At 40.0% G+C, this 18,264-nt stretch overlaps 1 protein-coding gene across 1 annotated transcript in view; it reads right to left on the bottom strand.

The window, feature by feature from the left end:
* Positions 1–18,264, bottom strand: part of TRPM6 (transient receptor potential cation channel subfamily M member 6) — a 174,686-nt gene that overhangs the window by 99,787 nt on the left and 56,635 nt on the right. Inside the window, exons 3-7 of the mRNA XM_045085383.1 lie at positions 16,801–16,839; positions 11,434–11,611; positions 7,686–7,899; positions 4,300–4,424; positions 668–839 (exon numbers count right to left, since the gene is read on the bottom strand). Coding sequence (XP_044941318.1) covers positions 668–839; positions 4,300–4,424; positions 7,686–7,899; positions 11,434–11,611; positions 16,801–16,839 — 728 coding nt within the window. The remainder of the gene's footprint in view (positions 1–667; positions 840–4,299; positions 4,425–7,685; positions 7,900–11,433; positions 11,612–16,800; positions 16,840–18,264) is intronic.

Genomic DNA, 18,264 nt, shown 5'->3' with positions numbered 1-18,264 from the left:
TGCCTTTTATAAAAGTCTTCCACTCTGTCCTGCTCCTTGGAATTCCTCTCCACCTGCCAGATGGGATGCCACCCAACTGATGAATCACTGAAGAAGGCTAGTAAGATCTTTCAGTTTACTCAACTGAATTTTGTTTTTTTAACACTACCAAAATGGCCATCTCGAAGCATCGTGGAAGCAGCACACAACACTGAAAACCTTCAAAGGTCCTATTGCTAAAAGCCCTGTCTGGTTTTAATGCTCTCCTATCTGGGGCATGCCACCATATATGAAACGCATCTTCCCTGACAGTCAAACTCATGCCCGACTCTTCCCAGGCCAGTCTCCTTCCGGCTCTTCAGTCATCTCCATGCTGGGGTCAACACCTCCCCCACCACACACACAACCATCCTCCACCCATCCTGCCCTGTGGACAGCTGGAGGCTACGCTAAGTCTCCATTGTTCCAGAAAACCTCTCCTGACTATGCTGTCCCCCAAGACTTCTTCCTCTCTCTCCTGTCACCCACAATTCCACATTTCTGCTTTCTTCTGACTGTGGGTTCACGTATGTTAATTTAAGGCAGGGAGTAGCTTGGACCTCTCTACTCTGTATGGATGACAAAGGAATGCCTTTCTCCATAGTATCCCCAAGCCAGGCCCTGGTGGCTGAGCCTCTGTGGTACTCACGACTGTGTATTTTCTGCAGAGACAGGTACTTTTCCAGGTTCCTCCTGAGCTTCATCTCATTTCCATACTTGCCCACAGTCCCGTCATCGGACAAGATGAAGTGAGAATGCATGCTGTTGAGTGTGGTGAGCTTGCTGAGGGGGTTGCCCAGCGTCTGGTACAGGCACACTACCTGAAGAGAGTAAAGATATGAGGGAAGGTCAGAGAAGGACCTTGACTCTGACCCCAGAATACAATTTCCCAATAAAAGCAACCAGCCATTCTCAAGGAGGAAAAAAATATGCACCATTAGCCTGAAACTTTTTTTAGTACTAAAACACAAGGAAGTCATGAAAAACAACTAGAATTGTGTTAAAAGGACTCAGAAGACAATTTGAAAATTTTCCACTGGCCAAAATGGGATAGCTCAGACATAATTAAGAGTAATAACTAGAATAGATGAATTGAAACATATTTAATATTCGGTATGTTTCAATTCATGAACCAAAAAAATCTCACTGTTCACCTTGAAGGATGATAGATAATGAATCATTGCTTTGAGAACTGGAAGATAAAGAGAAAGAATCAAGCATTCTGCCTTTTCTCATACAACTGTACCACAAAGTAAAAACAAATCGTTGATGAGAATATGTTTCTCTTTACAGAGTGTTTAGCTAATAAAGAACACTATAATTAAATATCATCATTTGCAACTCAGTTGAGATCATGAATCTACGCAAGGACATCATAAAAAGAAAGATGATCATAAGTTACAAGGAAAGGACCCATCTCTTACGGCATAAACTCGCACAAAATAACTTGTATTTGATCATACCTCTGGATCAAACTACCAATTTACAGGAAAAACAAGAGACAGAGAAATACATTAAACCCTACTATAACAGGCTAAATTTGTAAAATGCAAACTATGGGAAATTCTTCAGGAAAAATGACCTAGTTCTTTAACAAATAAACTGCACCAAAAAAAAAAAAAAAAAAAAGAGAGAGAGAGAGAGGGAGAGAAGGAGGGACAATCCATAGGTTAAAAATGACTGCGGGGGGTGGGGGGTGGTGGTGGGCACCTGGGTGGCTCAGTGGGTTAAAGCCTCTGCCTTCGGCTCGGGTCATGATCCCAGGGTCCTGGGATCAAGCCCCACATGGGGCTCTCTGCTCAGCAGGGAGCCTGCTTCCCTTCCTGCCTCTCTGCCTACTTGTGATCTCTGTCAAATAAATGACTGCAGGGCACCTGCGTAGCTCAGCCAGCTGAAATCCAACTCTTGATTTCAGCTCAGGTCATGATCTCAGGGTCATGAGATCAGCCTTGCATCGGGCTTCATGCTAGGCATGGAGCCTGCTTGGGATTCCCTCTGTCCTCAGCTCCTCTTCCTCTCCTTCTCTAACAACAATTTAAAAAAAAAAAAAAAAAGACTGAAAGTGACTCAGGAGACATCTCAACCCATCACAATACAGGAAACTTTTCTGGATAATGAAAGCAAACAACTAGGGTACCTGGGAGGCTCAATTGGTTAAACATCTGCCTTTAGCTCAGGTCCTGGGATCAAGCCAGGCGTTGGGCTCCCTGCTCAGCACGGACTCTGCTTGTCCCTCTGCCCTCCTACCTACTTGCACTCTCTCTCTTTCTTCGTCTCTCACTCCTTCAAGTAAATAAATATTTTTTTTAAAAAGGAATTAAACACAACCAGAACATTGAAAATAGACTAGCTATTTGTTGATATTTAGGAATTAATTTTTAATTTTTTAGGCATGAAAATGGCAATGTCTTTATATATTTTTAATTGTCCATATATTTCAGAAATATCTACTTATTGGTATTTAGAAATAGCAAAGTAGGGGCACCTGGGTGGCTCAGTGGGTTAAAGCCTCTGCCTTCGGTTCAGGTCATGATCCCAGGGTCCTGGGATTGAGCCCTGCATTGGGCTCTCCGCTCAGCGGGGAGCCTGCTTCCTCCTCTCTCTCTCTCTACCTGCCTCTATACCTACTTGTGATCTCTGTCAAATAAATAAAATCTTTAAAAAAAAAAAAAAAGAAATAGCAAAGTATTGGTAAATCAATTGCTAAATTAGAAATACTGGTTAAAATATTTAGCAGAGACACTATGTGATGTCTGGAATTTGCTTCAAAATATTGGAGTGAAGAGGTGGGGAATGGATAAAGAAGAGAGGAGACAAAACTGGTCTAATTTCATAATTGCTGAAGCTGGGAGATGGGTACACAGGATTTCATTATTTTAATCTCTCTACTCCTTAATGTGTGTGAGATTTTCCAAAATGAAAGTTAAACCATACACATGTCTATGCTAATTGATATAGAGAAGTAACTGTTAAATAGTTAATCCAAAGAACAATCCACAAAAACAAATAAAAATAAAAAACAGATTTACCTTGATGGGTTTCTGTTACTACTTTTTTATGTAAATTTTTTTATTATACATACGTACACATATGTAGAAAAAATTCTACACACCAAGATATTAATGGTGGTTATACTTCCTCTTCATACCTTTGGTAATTTTCACCAAAAATATACACTATTGGGGCGCCTGAGTGGCTCAGTGGGTTAAAGCCTCTGCCTTCAGCTCCGGTCATGATCCCAGGGTCCTGGGATCGAGCCCTGCATTGGGCTCTCTGCTTGGCAGGGAGCCTGCTTCCTCCTCTCTCTCTGCCTGCCTCTCTGCCTGCTTGTGATCTCTGTCTGTCAAATAAATAAATAAAACCTTAAAATACACACACACACACACACTATTCTTATACACAGACCTAGACAAGTCTGTTCCTTATTTAGAAAAAAAACCAGGATCAAAGAATCAATACACAGGAATGAATAAAGCAGAGAGCAGTACAAGATAAGGAAAGAGAAGGGTCAGTTCATGAATGGTCCTTGTTTTATCAGACACACCACGACAAGAAACTCGACCATTACTCTCAGCAAGACAGGAGCCATTGAAGGGTTTTTCATAGGGGAATAGCATGATCTGATTTATATTTTAGAAGAATCATTTTGGCTACTGTGTTGAGATTAGATGACAAGAAGTGAGAAGCACAAGAGAAAGGAAGGCTTATTACTACAATCGTCCAGGGGTCAGATGATGGTGGTTTGGACCTGCTCAGTTACAGTGGGGTAGTGAAAGAGATCATTCCAGGTATATTTTTATATTTAAAGTGAAGCTGAGATAATTTACTGATGGATTACGTTTGAGGTATTGAGACAGATCATTCCAGGATTAGTCTGAGGTTTTTGGCTTCAACAACTGCAAGGATAAGATCATTTTCTAAGATAGGCCAAGTAGGAAGACGAAAGTTGACTTGGGTATACTACATTGAGATACCTTCTAGAAACCCAGGTATAGCGTTAGGGCGCCTGGGTGGCTCAGTGGGTTAAAGCCTCTGCCTTTGGCTCAGGTCATGATCCCAGGATCCTGGGATCGAGCCCCGCATCGGGCTCCCTGCTCAGCAGGGAGCCTTCTTCCTCCTCTCTCTCTGCCTACTTGTGATTTCTGTCTGTCAAATACATAAATAAAATCTTTAAAAAAAAAAAAAAAAACAAGAAAGAAAGGAAGAAACCCAGGGATAGCGCTGAGTTGGCAGTTAGATACACATTCGTTGCCTTTGGCTGTGAATGGGATGCCCACTTACATCTTTTCCAATAAGGTCTCTCTGGTTCTCAATGACGCCCCATGGAGGGATTCCAACTGTCCAGATTTTTCTCAAGGACTGGAAGGAATGGGCTTTCAGGGCATCCCCAACATGTTTGGACACACCTATGAACAACAGAGATCAAACTTTAACATGCAAATCATGCAAAACACTGGTGTGATTGCTGGAAAGAGACAAATGGGCATGGGTATATGCAAAGGACCATTCTTAGGGAAAGTTGCTAGGGCAGTGGAATGAATTTCTGATATCCTGGCTTCCTGTTCTCTTTTAACACCTCTTTCTCCTATCACTCACCTCTTTACCTAAACAATTCTCCTCTCCCTTTGGGCAATTTTGGCTTACAACCTCAGTTCTGCCCCTAGTTTTCACTGACCAGAAAGCCCTGTGATGCCAACATGAATGTTCTAAATATGTTTTTTTTCCTCTAACCTTCTCAACTGTCCCAGCAGAACATCCTACAGAAATGGCCCTGCTTCATGGAAGCAAATTAAGTTAATAGGTTTATAGACATAAATATTCCAGAACTAATGCATTCATATTTGACCTTCTAGAATTAATAGCAATAATAATAATAATAGCCAGCATTGATCAAACACTTAAAATGCACCAGGTGCTTTTTTTTTTTTTTTTAGGTGTTTCACAGGTATTTACTCTTTAAGTAGAAACTTTAATCTATTTTAAAGGCAAGAATTGAGTCATAAAGAAGTTACATAATTAGCCCAATGTTATAGAGTTGGTAATTTGTAGAGCTTGTATTCCAATCCAGGATATTTGACTTTTCTTTTTTAAACAGACATTATTTCTAAAACAATTTTAGGCTCAGGTTTACATAAAACTGAGCCAGTAGTACAGACTTCCTTTGTACCCCTAATCTAAACACCTCCCCCCATGGTACATTTGTCACAGCTGATGAACCCACACTGACACATCATTCTCACCCAAAGACCACAGTTTATGTTGGGATGGGGGCTGTAGATTCCACAGGTGTGAACAAATACATAATGATCTATACCCGTCGCTGTCAATCAAACAGAACAGATTCACGGCCCTAAAAGTCCTCTGTGTTCCGCTTATTCACCCCCTGCCACCAGCCCTGGCAACCACTGATCGTTTCCCTGTCTCCAGTTTCGCCTTTTCCAGGATGTCATATTGTTAGAATCCTGCCGTATGTGGCTTTGAAATGGGCTCCATCTGCCTTTTAATGACAACACTGCACTGCGCCACTGACCCTTGTTATCTATAGTCCGGGTCCTGTATGTGTCATTAGCACAGACACACACGTACACACGCACACACGCGCGCGCACACACACACACTCTCTACCTGCCGCAACCATCTGACGCGCAGCGCCTCATCATTCCCCCTCTCTGCCATCTTCCAACCCTCCCTATCTTTTGCACTTTTCCCAGAGCCATTTTCTAGAATCGGGGATGGGGAGCACCGGCGAGTATCAGCATCAGCTATGCCGCCATACGCGGCAGTAGAGATCGGGACTCCCTTGGTCTGGCCTGGGCTACCGGCACGGTGGGGCTGGTGGATGCACTTCGGCATCCCACATGTGGGCCTAGTACATACTGTCTACTGAGACTCTCTATAAAACCAGTCTGACTGCATCATTTCCTATGCATTTTCCTGTCTAAATTCCTTTGAGGCCCCAGGCTATACAGAAAATAAAACCTCAGTCCCATCAGCAGGGCACCCAGTCTGGCTCCGTCTCCCATGTCCCTGTCCTCTGCCACGGGCACATCCAACCTGTAGCCTTATTGCCTCTTTCTACCTGTGCCTTCACCTCCAGCTGTGTGGCTGGCCTTGAACTGCCACCTCTGTCTAGGAGGATCCTTCCTACCCTTCCTTCAAGGCCAACAGCAAGTGCTATATCCTTCTCCATGCCTCCTTGGGTGCCCTCAGGAGGAAGTGGGAGGTGTCTTCCTCTTCCTTATATTCCCAACACGTGCTCTGTACCTCAACCATGACCCAGTCAGCACTGATGGTGCTTAGTTGCTCACTCTTATCACAGTCCACCTTGTCACTAAACCCAGGGCCGGTATCTTACTTATTTTTCATCCACAGCATCTATCCAAATGCTTTATACATAAGGCTTCTGGCATCCAATTAAATGTCAAACTTTCGTGCCAGATAATGTTCAACAACAGTTGAGGAGCAGCTCAAGAACAGGCAGAAGCTGCTAAGTGACAAGTCTCAAACTGAAATGTGTGTAAGAATCACCCGGGGGTGTTGTCAACATGCAGATCCTGGTCCTGCTGGTCTGGGAAGTATCTGAGATCTGGGAAGTATCTGAGATTCCCAGCAAGCTCCAGGGGATTCTGCTGCTGATGTCCCTTCCTGAGCAGTCAGGCCCCAAGGAGCTGTGGTTGTATGGGGTCAGATCCCGATTATTGCTTAAGAAAGCTCCTAGTATGTCTCATTTCTCATTTCTTTTGTTTATATGAACTATTTTAATAGTCTTCACACTGTTGTATTTGTATTCCTTAATCGGTCTTCACTTAAAACACACACATACACACACACACACACACACACACGAGCAGTACGTAAAATAAAGGCTATGTTCTTAAAAAGGGACACCATGGGGCCAAAATGGAATCACTTATGCCAAGTTATCAGACTGGGGCTTAATACCTAATCTAACCTAATTGTAGTTCCAACCTCCCCCAGAAATGTAGTCTTAACCTTTCATTTGGAAAATTTCTGATCAGTACCAACGAGGTAATCGGTCACAAGAACTCTCCTCATCCCAACCTTCCCCCCTCCACCCAACAAAGGAAGATGAGGTAATCTGCACGATTAGACCCCCTGCCATTCCCCTTGAAGGAAGAGGACCTTCCTTGTAACAATCCTTCCTTTTCTTTTGCTAATAACTTCCTTGGCCCACTCCCCTTCCTATAAAAACCTTCCATTTCTTAAACCGGTGAGCATCTCTTTACTTGAATAGGTTGCTGCTTAATTCATAAATTGCTTAATAAAGCCAACCGATCTTCAGATTTACTCGGTTGTATTTCTGTTGTTGAACCTGACGCCCCAGCCCACATACTCCATACTTGAAGGATTCCGCATCCTTTCAAACCTCACCATGGTTTAAGTTCAGGAAAAGACTATCTTCCTCGCCAGAAGTTTACCCAAAGTTGTGTTAAAATAGCATAATTTAACAATGGCAAAAATGCATTCCAGGAAAGGTCTATGACTGTTCTGGGTTCTTTCCTAGTCATTACGCTTTTTGTCTTTCTTGCGCATGTCACCATGTCTCCTGGGAGCTCTGCACAGCAGAGATTGGGAGCCACACTTACCAGATTCAGTTATAAAGAGGGATTTTTTTTTTTTTAAGTGAAGCAGGGAATGCACTTTACCAGTATTAATGCCTTCTGTTATTATCCACGCTCCTGTTGTCTCTGCAGCTTTGACCAAACCATGGCTGAAGATCTCTTTAAGTTTGGAGGGCATCTTGAAGTTCTGGATGCCCCCATGGACAGAGATCACCAGCTTTGGCAGTTCCATCTTCCACTCTTTCAACATTAAATGTAACAGATGATCCAACTTTGTATCATAAGAAGTCCTAATATACTGGAAAATATGCACAGACACATGTACATAAAATAGGAAAAACTACATGCCAGTAACAATGAGCACACAGCAGGGCCACTGAAATGGCCAAAAATTAAAAGGAAGTGTCTGAAATTTCTTTAAAAGTTCATCTTTGTATAATGGAAACATTTACTTTGAAAGGATCCCACACCCCCTGTAAGTTCCTTCTGGGAATTGCAAGTCACGGTAGGAAGGCTTCCTCTGACTCTCAGGGTTGGCCCACCAATGTTCTCCAGAAGGTCTGAGATGAGGCAGAAATGCTTCAAACTGGCAAAAACCACTACTCTAGGAAACCCATTTTTTTAAAAAGCTTTTAGAAATAGGTGAAGTGGGGTTTTTCATACATGTTATTGATGAGGGAGCAGGAAGTTAGCTGAAGACAAAGCACAAGCTGACCCCACCCCCACCCCACCCCTGTGTGGGATGTGTGTGACATTCTTCCAGGGCTCTCCCAACTATTGTAATGCTAATACATTGCTAGAGGGGAAACAACCTTAACTTACAATGGGAAGGCCTCCATTATCTTGTAGGTCCTCTTCTGCATTTGAAACCTCCCTTTTATGACCCCAACTCCCTAGTGTGTATATATATATATATATATATATACATGTATATATATATATATATGTATATATGTATATATGTATATATGTATATGTATATATGTATATATGTATATGTATGTATATGTATATGTATATGTATGTATATGTATGTATATGTATATATGTATATATGTATATATGTATATATACATATGTATATATGTATATATGTATATATATATATATATATATATATATATATGCCACACCTCAGGGCCTCAGTGCCTCAGCTCTTTCCGCCTACAGGGTCCTGTCCTCGTGCTTTAATAAACCACCATTTTGCACCAAAGATGGCTCAAGAATTCTTTCTTGGTGGTGGGCTCTGGACCTCACCCACCGAACCTCACCTATATTCTAAAAAACACATCACCATGACTTCTAATAGACTTGAGTATTTCATACATTTCCATAATTTAAATCAAATTATGATCCAGGAGCATGTATATTTGCTATAAATTTAAATTCTAACCATTCCCTTTATATAGGACTAGCCCATCATTTTTCCAAAATAAGTACTTTTCATAAGAGTCATATTTTTGACTAGGGAGTGCAACACAAAGAAAAGATCAGAGAAATCTGAATCAGCAGGTAAGACCAGAATCATTTTGTGTTTTGCCCAAGACCACGGTGTATGGCTCTCTTTTCCCAACAGACGCAGCCACATACAGACCTAAAATCATAATGAGAGGAGTGTGCCATCCTCAAGCATAAGCTAACAAGACCAAGTCAGATTTATAGGAATAAGGACAATAAACCATGAATTAGGAAACTATACCATAAAGAACCACAGGTCGAGACCTTCATACAAAGGCAAATAGAATCATCACCTATCTTCCAGAATGTACTAGTGACTTAAAACAATTGCCTATTTACCTTTGAAATTCTTAAAACATAATCCCTTTATTAAAATGTTAGACTGAACATCGAGTTGGTACAGCCATCACAGAATATAATAGAACCTAAGGATAATCAGGATTCAGTTTGCAAGTGAGGAAAATGAGTTGCCACGGCTTTATTACATATTCAAGTAATGGGAAAAAATACAAGTTGACCTTTGAGAAATGGTTTGTGCTGCTCCAGATCTTGAATAAGGGCAGAGGAGACAGCTCTGACGTGTGTCCACTGAGCTCAACTCTCTCTCAGGTGCCTCTCTTTCATTTAAAAGTCCTTTTAGTCCTAGAAGATATTCCTCCTTGAGATGTCAGATAAACAACCTCGATTAACTAAATTATCAGCACTAGTCTTTTCTTCCAAAGGCCAACGGAAGATGGTGCCAAGATGGTGCCGAAGGTTAATGACTTTCTTGCCCCGCCCCCTCCTTTATAAGGAACTCAGACATAGATTTCCCTCAAATCCTTTGTGGAATGAGGTGGTAGGGATAAAGCTGGGAAGGACAATGCTGGGTGGGAAATGAGTAACCAGATCTCGCAGCTTTCCTGCTTATCACAGTGAGCAAGCAGTACAGTTCTGGGCTTTCATATAAAAGGGAGCTTCTTCTCTTCTGAGAGAGCGAGTAAAATTCATTCAGATATTCAGGATCTAATGCTAAGCATTAGCATTAGAGTGATCAGGAGATCCACTGAACCGTATTTTCAGTTCTCCAGTATGCACCATATTCTCCGTTCTCCAGTATGCACCATATTCTCCGTTCTCCAGTATGCACCATATTCTCCCTTGGCCTTCCCCTAAGCCCAGAATGTTCTTAGTCCTCTAACTCAGCTGGCATCAAACACCTCACTCACCTTTCTGATCTCAGCTTAGCTGTCCCTACTTCCCGATGGCTTCCTTGACCCACACACACTGCCTCAGAAAACCGGGAGTTACACTTTCCATTTTCTCAAAGAACCCTATATTCCCAGCCAGAGCACCCCCATACACACCCTACAATTACACGGGGTAATTGTATATTTATCTCCTGTTTCCCTCACTAGACTGTAAGCAGTTAGTACATGGAACATAAGCTCTTTGGGGCATAGCAAATTATGAGCACCTAATAAATCTTTGTCAAGTGGATGAAAAAAATGAGGAAATGAAGGGGATCATGAATCAACATAAAAGCAAAAGGAAGAAGACAAAAACTTTAGGGGAAAATTACATGCAGCGTTATGTGAGAGTCAGCTTTTAAAAAAGATTACAGAGGAAGATAAGGACAGTTTTCTCACCAACTAAAGAGAACACCAATACAAAAAGCTAATACACAAAGCTAAACACAGAGAATTAAAAACTGGAAGTGTAGATTACTGTATCACAAAACTTGATTATGATTGCATTCTTAAGAACTGTTGTTTCAAATCCATCCAACTGATGGTCACACTCCAGGGCACAGCTGATTCTAAGCTTTCCTGGAGTGGACACCGAAAAAGCAGCAGGTGATTAATAAGCTCAAGAAAAAACACCTCAGAGATACCTGACCCTTAAGTATTATGCAAATTACATGCAAAATTATCTTATTAGGGACAGGAACAAAACTGGCCTGGAAAGCCTACGGACAATCATCATAAGGACATAGCAGGCAGGAACAGCCACAAGGTACTAGTGATGGCTACGCCCTTGCTTCAGCTAAAACCATGCCTTTGGCAGGGACTTTCCTCCATTCCTTAACAAAAGGACAGCCCTTTTGCAACTGTCTCAAGAGCTATAAGCTATTCCCCATAGAGAAGGCATAAGCTTGCTAAAACGGGTCAAATAAAAAGCTTGCCACACCACACCCGGGAAAGGTCCCATGTCCCTCAGACAGAAAGGAGAGAGACGGGTCAGGTCATTTTCACAAAGAGGTCAATAACACAGATAATTTTTGCAATAAAACTCAGTTATCTGATCATCTACACTTGGAGAGAAGATTTGCAGAAACATTTGGAGGTTATCCTCTGTTAAAAACAAGCAAAAATAATGTGAGTTATTAGCAAACCTTGGCGTGGTGGGTGTGCTCTCCATCTTGAAAATTAATAGTGCCAAATGTGTCTGTAGGGCTTTTTGTCGTATGCTTTTCAACAGACCATTGTTCATTTTCATTACCGTTGGCAGCTGAGATGGCCCAGGAATAATCTATCCCCTGATGGTCTCCAATCAGTCGCCCACAGTAACACCTTAAATATGGGATGAAAACCAGTTTCAGAATAGAAAACACACAATGTCAAAACAGAAAGCAGGTGTAATGTTTCTACACTTTCCTAAGGTAATATACAGATGGCATATATGACAATTTTTTTAAAACCTCACATAAGATTTAGATTAGATTTAATATCACTAGGTTATCTTCTGAGTTTTGAAACCCCCTCAGTGGGCCTCGCCCTTAGGTGCACCTTAAAATCATCTAGTGAATGTTTAAAAAAAAAATGCTAAAAATCTTGTGCACACCCATGTTCATGTAAGCATTATAAAGCATTATTCATAATACCAAGTGTCCATTGTTCATGTAAGTATTATAAAGTATTATTCATAATACCAAGTTTATCCAGATGAATGGGTAAACAAAACATGGTATATATATATATATATATATATATATATATATATATATATATATATATATATATTATTCAGTCTTAAAAAGGGAAGAAACCTGTAATACGCTACAATAGGGATAAATCTTGAGGATATTATGCTAAATGAAATGAATCAGTCATAAAACAAGTACTGTAGGATTCCACTTATTTGAGGTACCTAGAGTAGTTAAATCCAAGGAGACAGACAGTAGAATGGTGGTGGCCAGGGACTGGAAGGAGCAGCCAACGGGGAGTTATTGTTTAATGGACACAGAATTTCTGTTTTGCAAGATGAAAAAGTTCTATTGTACAACAACAGAAATATACTTAACACCACTGAACTATACACTTAAAAGGGTTAAGATGGTAAAAAAAAAAATCAAATTGTACATTTTAAATACGTGCGGTTTATTTCATATCAATTATATCTCAACAAGACTGTTAAGAAAAAAAACTAAAAATCTCTAACGTACAATACTTAAGGAGACTCAGAAAATGTTTTCATGTAAAACATAATATGTACATCAAAAGGAAAGAACATTAATGCTGAAAAACATTCAACTTCAGAGAATAAATACAGAGCTGCCACAAGAAAATAGCCATATACGAGGCTTGACTATGAATATAAATTAAATAATAAATATAGGCGATATAATTACCAAGGAATATTTAATAAATGTTCCTGCAAATAAAGTTTTAAAAATTATTTTCGATACATGGCCATAATTTCTATTGTGTAACAAAACGAAGCAAATTAGAGGGTTAAATCTCTTTGAAACTAAAACTATATAAAAAATGGGCGCCTGGGTGGCTCAGTGGGTTAAGCCGCTGCCTTCGGCTCAGGTCATGATCTCAGGGTCCTGAGATCGAGGCCGGCATCGGGCTCTCTGCTCAGCAGGAGCCTGCTTCCCTCTCTCTCTCTCTGCCTGCCTCTGTCTGCTTGTGATCTCTCTCTTACAAATAAATAAATAAAATCTTTAAAAAGGTAAATAAATTAAATAAGTAAAACTATATAAAAACTAACTATAACAATCATCATACTGGTGACAGGACAATAACCTTCTCCTGTTTCATTAATTTAAAAAATCAGGAAGAAAAATTAAAATTTGAGCATGTAGAACTTTCATATATCTATTATATGTAAAGAAGTTATTCAGCTTTTTGAGTGATTCAGGCTTTTTTGTATGTGTATGTGTGAAAAGCAACATAAAAACGTGTACAAGTTATGGGGTTCAACTAAGCAAGGAAACAGGATGACAACAAGAAGTCAGAGGACCATTTCGGAGTTGTATATGGAGGGCCCCTGACTCAAAGGCTGGAGTAATAATCTCAAATTCACAGAACACACATAATCAGAATCTGCTAGAGAGAAATGTATCACCTGCTTATCTTTCAGAATGAGCGATAGTCTTCAAAAAGGAAAAACATCTATTCATAAGCTGAATGATTCACTTCCCTGTGAGTTTTTCTAAACAGAACATGAACGACTGCAGGCAACCCTAATTCACACCTGGAAAGATAAGTCACTGACCTTGCAAAGGACCATTTTTCAGTTTGAACCCTCTTTGCTCTAAGTATTTTTCGAGCCTAATCCATTTCACTTGAATCAATACAGGTTCATTCCAGTTTTTACCAGGTCATTAAATTGCGGCATGATGACCCCATAGAAGAAACCAATTACCCCTAATTTTTTTTAAAGCATCCATGTCCCATCCTTTTAGAATTAAAACTTTCAGAAGTTCCAAATTATACATCACTAACTAAAAGTTTACCTTGAGAACCAACTCTGTAAAGCTGCCAAATGCCAAATCCCTCCCAAATTATTTTAATAAATTCTACAAAATACCCATCAAAATCTTAAAAGAATTTTTCAGAGAATCTGACAAAGCGATTCTAATATTCATACGAATGTGCAAGTTGTCTAAAAGAGTAAGCTGGTATTAAAAAAAAATAAAGTGCAGAGGACTCGCCCTGTCAGATATTAAGATACATTACAAAACTGTAATAATGAAGAACAGTTGCATTTACCAGGAAAAGAAGTAGATCAAAGGCACTAAAAGAAAAAAGCTTAGAAACAGAGCCACAAACATGGGAATTTGTTGTATAACAGAAATGACACCAGAAATGGCTAGGACAGACTGCTCAGTAACTACCCCAGGATATTTCACCCTCCACATGAAAAAAGGTCTTAGCTTTGTTCCAAAATGATAAGTTTCGACAACTTTTAATTTCTGGATAGTGTGAAATAGATGTTTTTCTAGTATCATTCATATTCGTTACCTCTGAAGATTGCAAAGTTGGGAAAATATTGCCCGGGAAATGTTCTGGAGAATAAAGTAGGAAGCAGAAGGAGTAAACGTAGCCTTTTCACTTCTTTTCAATATAGTCTTATACTTGCTTTCAATTTTAGCAAATTGTAAATTACTAAAAAGTAAAAATAAAAAATAATTGGAGGAAAGGTAAAAGAGGTTAGTCAAATGGAAAAGCTTCATTCAGTGTGAGGAAATGAATCGAGTCACCCAGAATCTGTTATTTTGAAATCCTAATCCCCCGTGTGCCTATGTCTGGAGACAGAGCCTACAAGGCAGTAATAGTTGAAATGAGGTCTTGGAGGTGGGACTCTAACCTGATAGGGATAGTGTCTATAAAAGAGAAGGAGACACAAGAACTCTATCAGGGTACAGAGCAAAGGCCATGTGAAGACACAGCTTCCTGCAGAATAAGAGAGGCCTCATCAGAAACCAACTCTGATGGCACCTCGATCTTAGACTTACACAGCTCTGAGATAAAACTGTTATTGTTTAAACCACCCAGTCTGTGGTCGTCTATTACGGCAGCCTGAGCAGACCAATACACCCAGCAACCTTATCCTTCCTCTACACCTCCATCTGTGGATGATGGTGTTTTCCTTTCCCCATGATTTGCCAAACTTGGGATTCCAGATTTTTTCTTTTACAAAAATAAATTTAACATTGAGCCAATCCATAAGGTGAACTAGGACCAAAATTAAGGAAATTTTCATTTTCCTCCATTAACAAAAGAGAAAGGTAAAACCAGTTACTAACATGTAGTTTAAAATGCAAATCACGGGGCGCCTGGGTGGCTCAGTGGGTTAAAGCCTCTGCCTTAGGCTCAGGTCATGGTCCCAGAGTCCTGGGATCGAGCCCCGCATCAGCGGGGAGCCTGCTTCCCCCCCCCCCCTCTCTGTCTGCCTCTCTGCCTACTTGTAATCTCTGCCTGTCAAATAAATAAATAAAATCTTTTTAAAAAAATAAATAAAATAAAATGCAAATCACCACTAATATTTGTAATCTGCTGGAGTTATTTCTGTCCATGAGGTTATGTATTATGATTTATAATAAACACAGACTTGGTCTTTACCCTACGTTTCTGGCACAGATGCCCAAAACCCTTGAGATCTCCTAACTGCTAAGAAAGATAAAGATGCTGAAGGTTGAATCAACCATGAATGACAATGATTCAACCAGAATCAACCACCAATGGCCAATGACTCAGCCAATCCTACCTACATAATGAAGCCTCCATAAAACCCCAAAAGGATGGCATTCAGAGACTTCAGGTTGGTGATTGGGGGTTGGGGGGGTGGGTGTGCTAGAAGAGTGGCTTGCTGAGAAAGAGCTCAGCCCCTTCGCACACAGCTGGCCTTATGCATCTCTTCCATCTGGCTGTTTATCTTTTATAACATCCTTTTTAAGAAACTGTAAGCAAATGTTTCTCTGGGATCTGGGAGCCCAGCTAGCACACTAACTGAACCCATGGAAGAGTTCTTGGGAACCTCTGATCTCTAGCCTATCAGTCAGAAGCACAGGTGATAACGTGGACTTGTGACTGGCCCCTGACCTAGGGGGAGGAAGGGTAGTCTAGTGTGACTAGGCTCTTAACCCATGGGAACTGATGCTATCTCCATGTAGACGCTGGCAGAATCTAGTTAATTACCTGGTGGTGTGTTGGGAAAAAACACACACATGTCAAAACTGGTGTCAGAAATAGAGCTTGGTATGATCACAAACCATAGGTCAAACACAGTGCTCTACAGGAACAAACCATCTTTGTGACCCAAATACAATAGAGGGGCAGCCGGGTGGCCCAGCTGTGTCTGACTCTTGACGCTGGCTCAGGTCGTGGTCTCAGAGTGCTGAGATGGAGCCCCGCTTCAGACTCTGCACTGAGTGTGGAGCCTGCGACATCCTCTCTCCCTCTCCCTCTGCCTCTGCCCCTCGGCCCCCTCCCCACCGCTCATACTCTCTCACTCTCTCAAACAGACAAATAAAATAGAACATAAGCAAATGAAAATGCGATGCTTTATAAGTATTTCAGTTGGTAGAAGCTCTTGCCAAAGGCCCTTGCCATTTACATGTCTCGGTAATTTAAGTAATCAATCTATTGCATTCAAATAATCACCATCCTTCAAAAAATTCCCACATCTCTTTTTTAAACTTCCCTTGGAGGGGCACCTGGGCAGCTCGGTCAGTTAAGTGTCTGCCTCCAGCTCAGGTCGTGATCCCAGGGTCCCCGATCCGGGTGGGGAGAGCCTGCTTTTTTCTCCCTCTACCTCTGCCCTACCCCCTAGCTCGTGCTCTCGATTTCAAATAAATAAATAAATAAATAAAATCTAAACAAACAAACAAAAATCTTCCTTTGGCAAGGTAAATAGGACACACCAATAAAGCCCTTTCACTGAGTCCATTCAAGTTGTAAGAGAGCTGTCTCAATAAGTTTTAAACCAAGCGCCTAAATATTAACAGAAATCTTATTTATCTAGGTCTTACCTGATTAAATTCTGGCAGACCTGGCATCCTGCAGTACATCTAAATTAAAAACACAAAACCTCTGTTAGGTTAGTGATATATCTGAAAGTATATTCAATGCTTGTACCATAAATACCCATTGTTTTCCTTGGTCTAAAAATCAGGGTTTGCTGAGTACTTCCTATGTCATCCCCAAACAGTCCCATATGTTGTTTTCCAAATTACACTGCAGCAACCATGACCTAACTAACAGAATGCTGAATTTGGAACCTAAATACCTGGATTGAAATCTCATGTATTTAACAATTTCTCTAAGCACTGGTTTCTGCATTTGGAAGTAGTATCTGGCCTGTAAGGTTATTAAGAGGATTACCTGAGATGTGTGTAATGTGTCTCACAGTGATACACTGCAGTATATATACTATTGGTGGCTGTTATTTTCATTACACTTATGAAGGTGACAGAATTCTTGAGAATTCTGAGAATTAAAAAATATGTTTATATATTTATAAATATACAATATATAGACATATAATCATATTTAATATATAATATATATTTATATGTTAAATATATATTATATATTAGTTATAATACAATATAGATACTATTTTAAAACCATAAAACACTATCAAATCAAAAGACAGTTGGTATGATTGTAAGTATTATCCTTATTAATCTTTCTTTTCATGATTCAAAAAGAACCTTCTGAAGTTAGGGGATCATCGTGATCATCAAAGGTCTTATTTTAGGTATAAAGAAGTTTTAACTAGAAGAGAATACTAGCTAAAACAATGCAAGAAAGGACAGCATTCAAAGACTCAGGGTTATTCTACATTATTCAGAAACAAATACTTAGGCCTTTCATTTCTTCCCGTCCTAGCCTTTTGGGACTATCTTTTCTCAGAAGCTTCACTTCAAGAACAATTTCAAAATAAGAAGGAAAAAGGCACTGTAATCAAATCTATCATTTCTGTTTCTTATGAGGAACCATAAAAATAACTGATAAAAGATCAACTTTTATCTAAATTTAAAATCACAAACTACCACTTTTTTCTTCTGCACCATCAAGAAGAAAAATTCATAAAAGCTACAAATTTGAGATTCTTACTGGGATCTAAGAAAAAGAATGGCAAAGCAAGATCCGTAATCACCCAATAATTTTTTTTCCACAATCACATAAAGACCACCTTTTTACATAAAATGCAGATCTTGGACCATTCCATAATATGAAATTATGATCATCGATATTCTTCTTGAGTCTGTGGACTAATGGCCTATAGGTTATCATATTTCATGACGTTTAAGATTATGAAGATGATTATAATTATGATTCCATTACAGAAACAGATGGACTGTGTGAGCTCAGTCTGCCTTCCATTGTAACCACCACCACATTACAAGATACCGTAAAAGATGAAGGGGGAAAAGTGAGTTTACCCTGCCATTCTGTAAACATTTTATTAGGGGGAAAAATGAGAACTT

This window comes from Mustela putorius, unplaced genomic scaffold (genome assembly GCF_011764305.1).
Source record: "Mustela putorius furo isolate JIRA1106 unplaced genomic scaffold, ASM1176430v1.1 tig00000854_pilon_pilon_pilon, whole genome shotgun sequence".
Lineage (NCBI taxonomy): Eukaryota > Metazoa > Chordata > Mammalia > Carnivora > Mustelidae > Mustela > Mustela putorius.
Note: the sequence above shows the minus strand (reverse complement) of the source record. Positions and strands in the feature narration are given on the sequence as shown.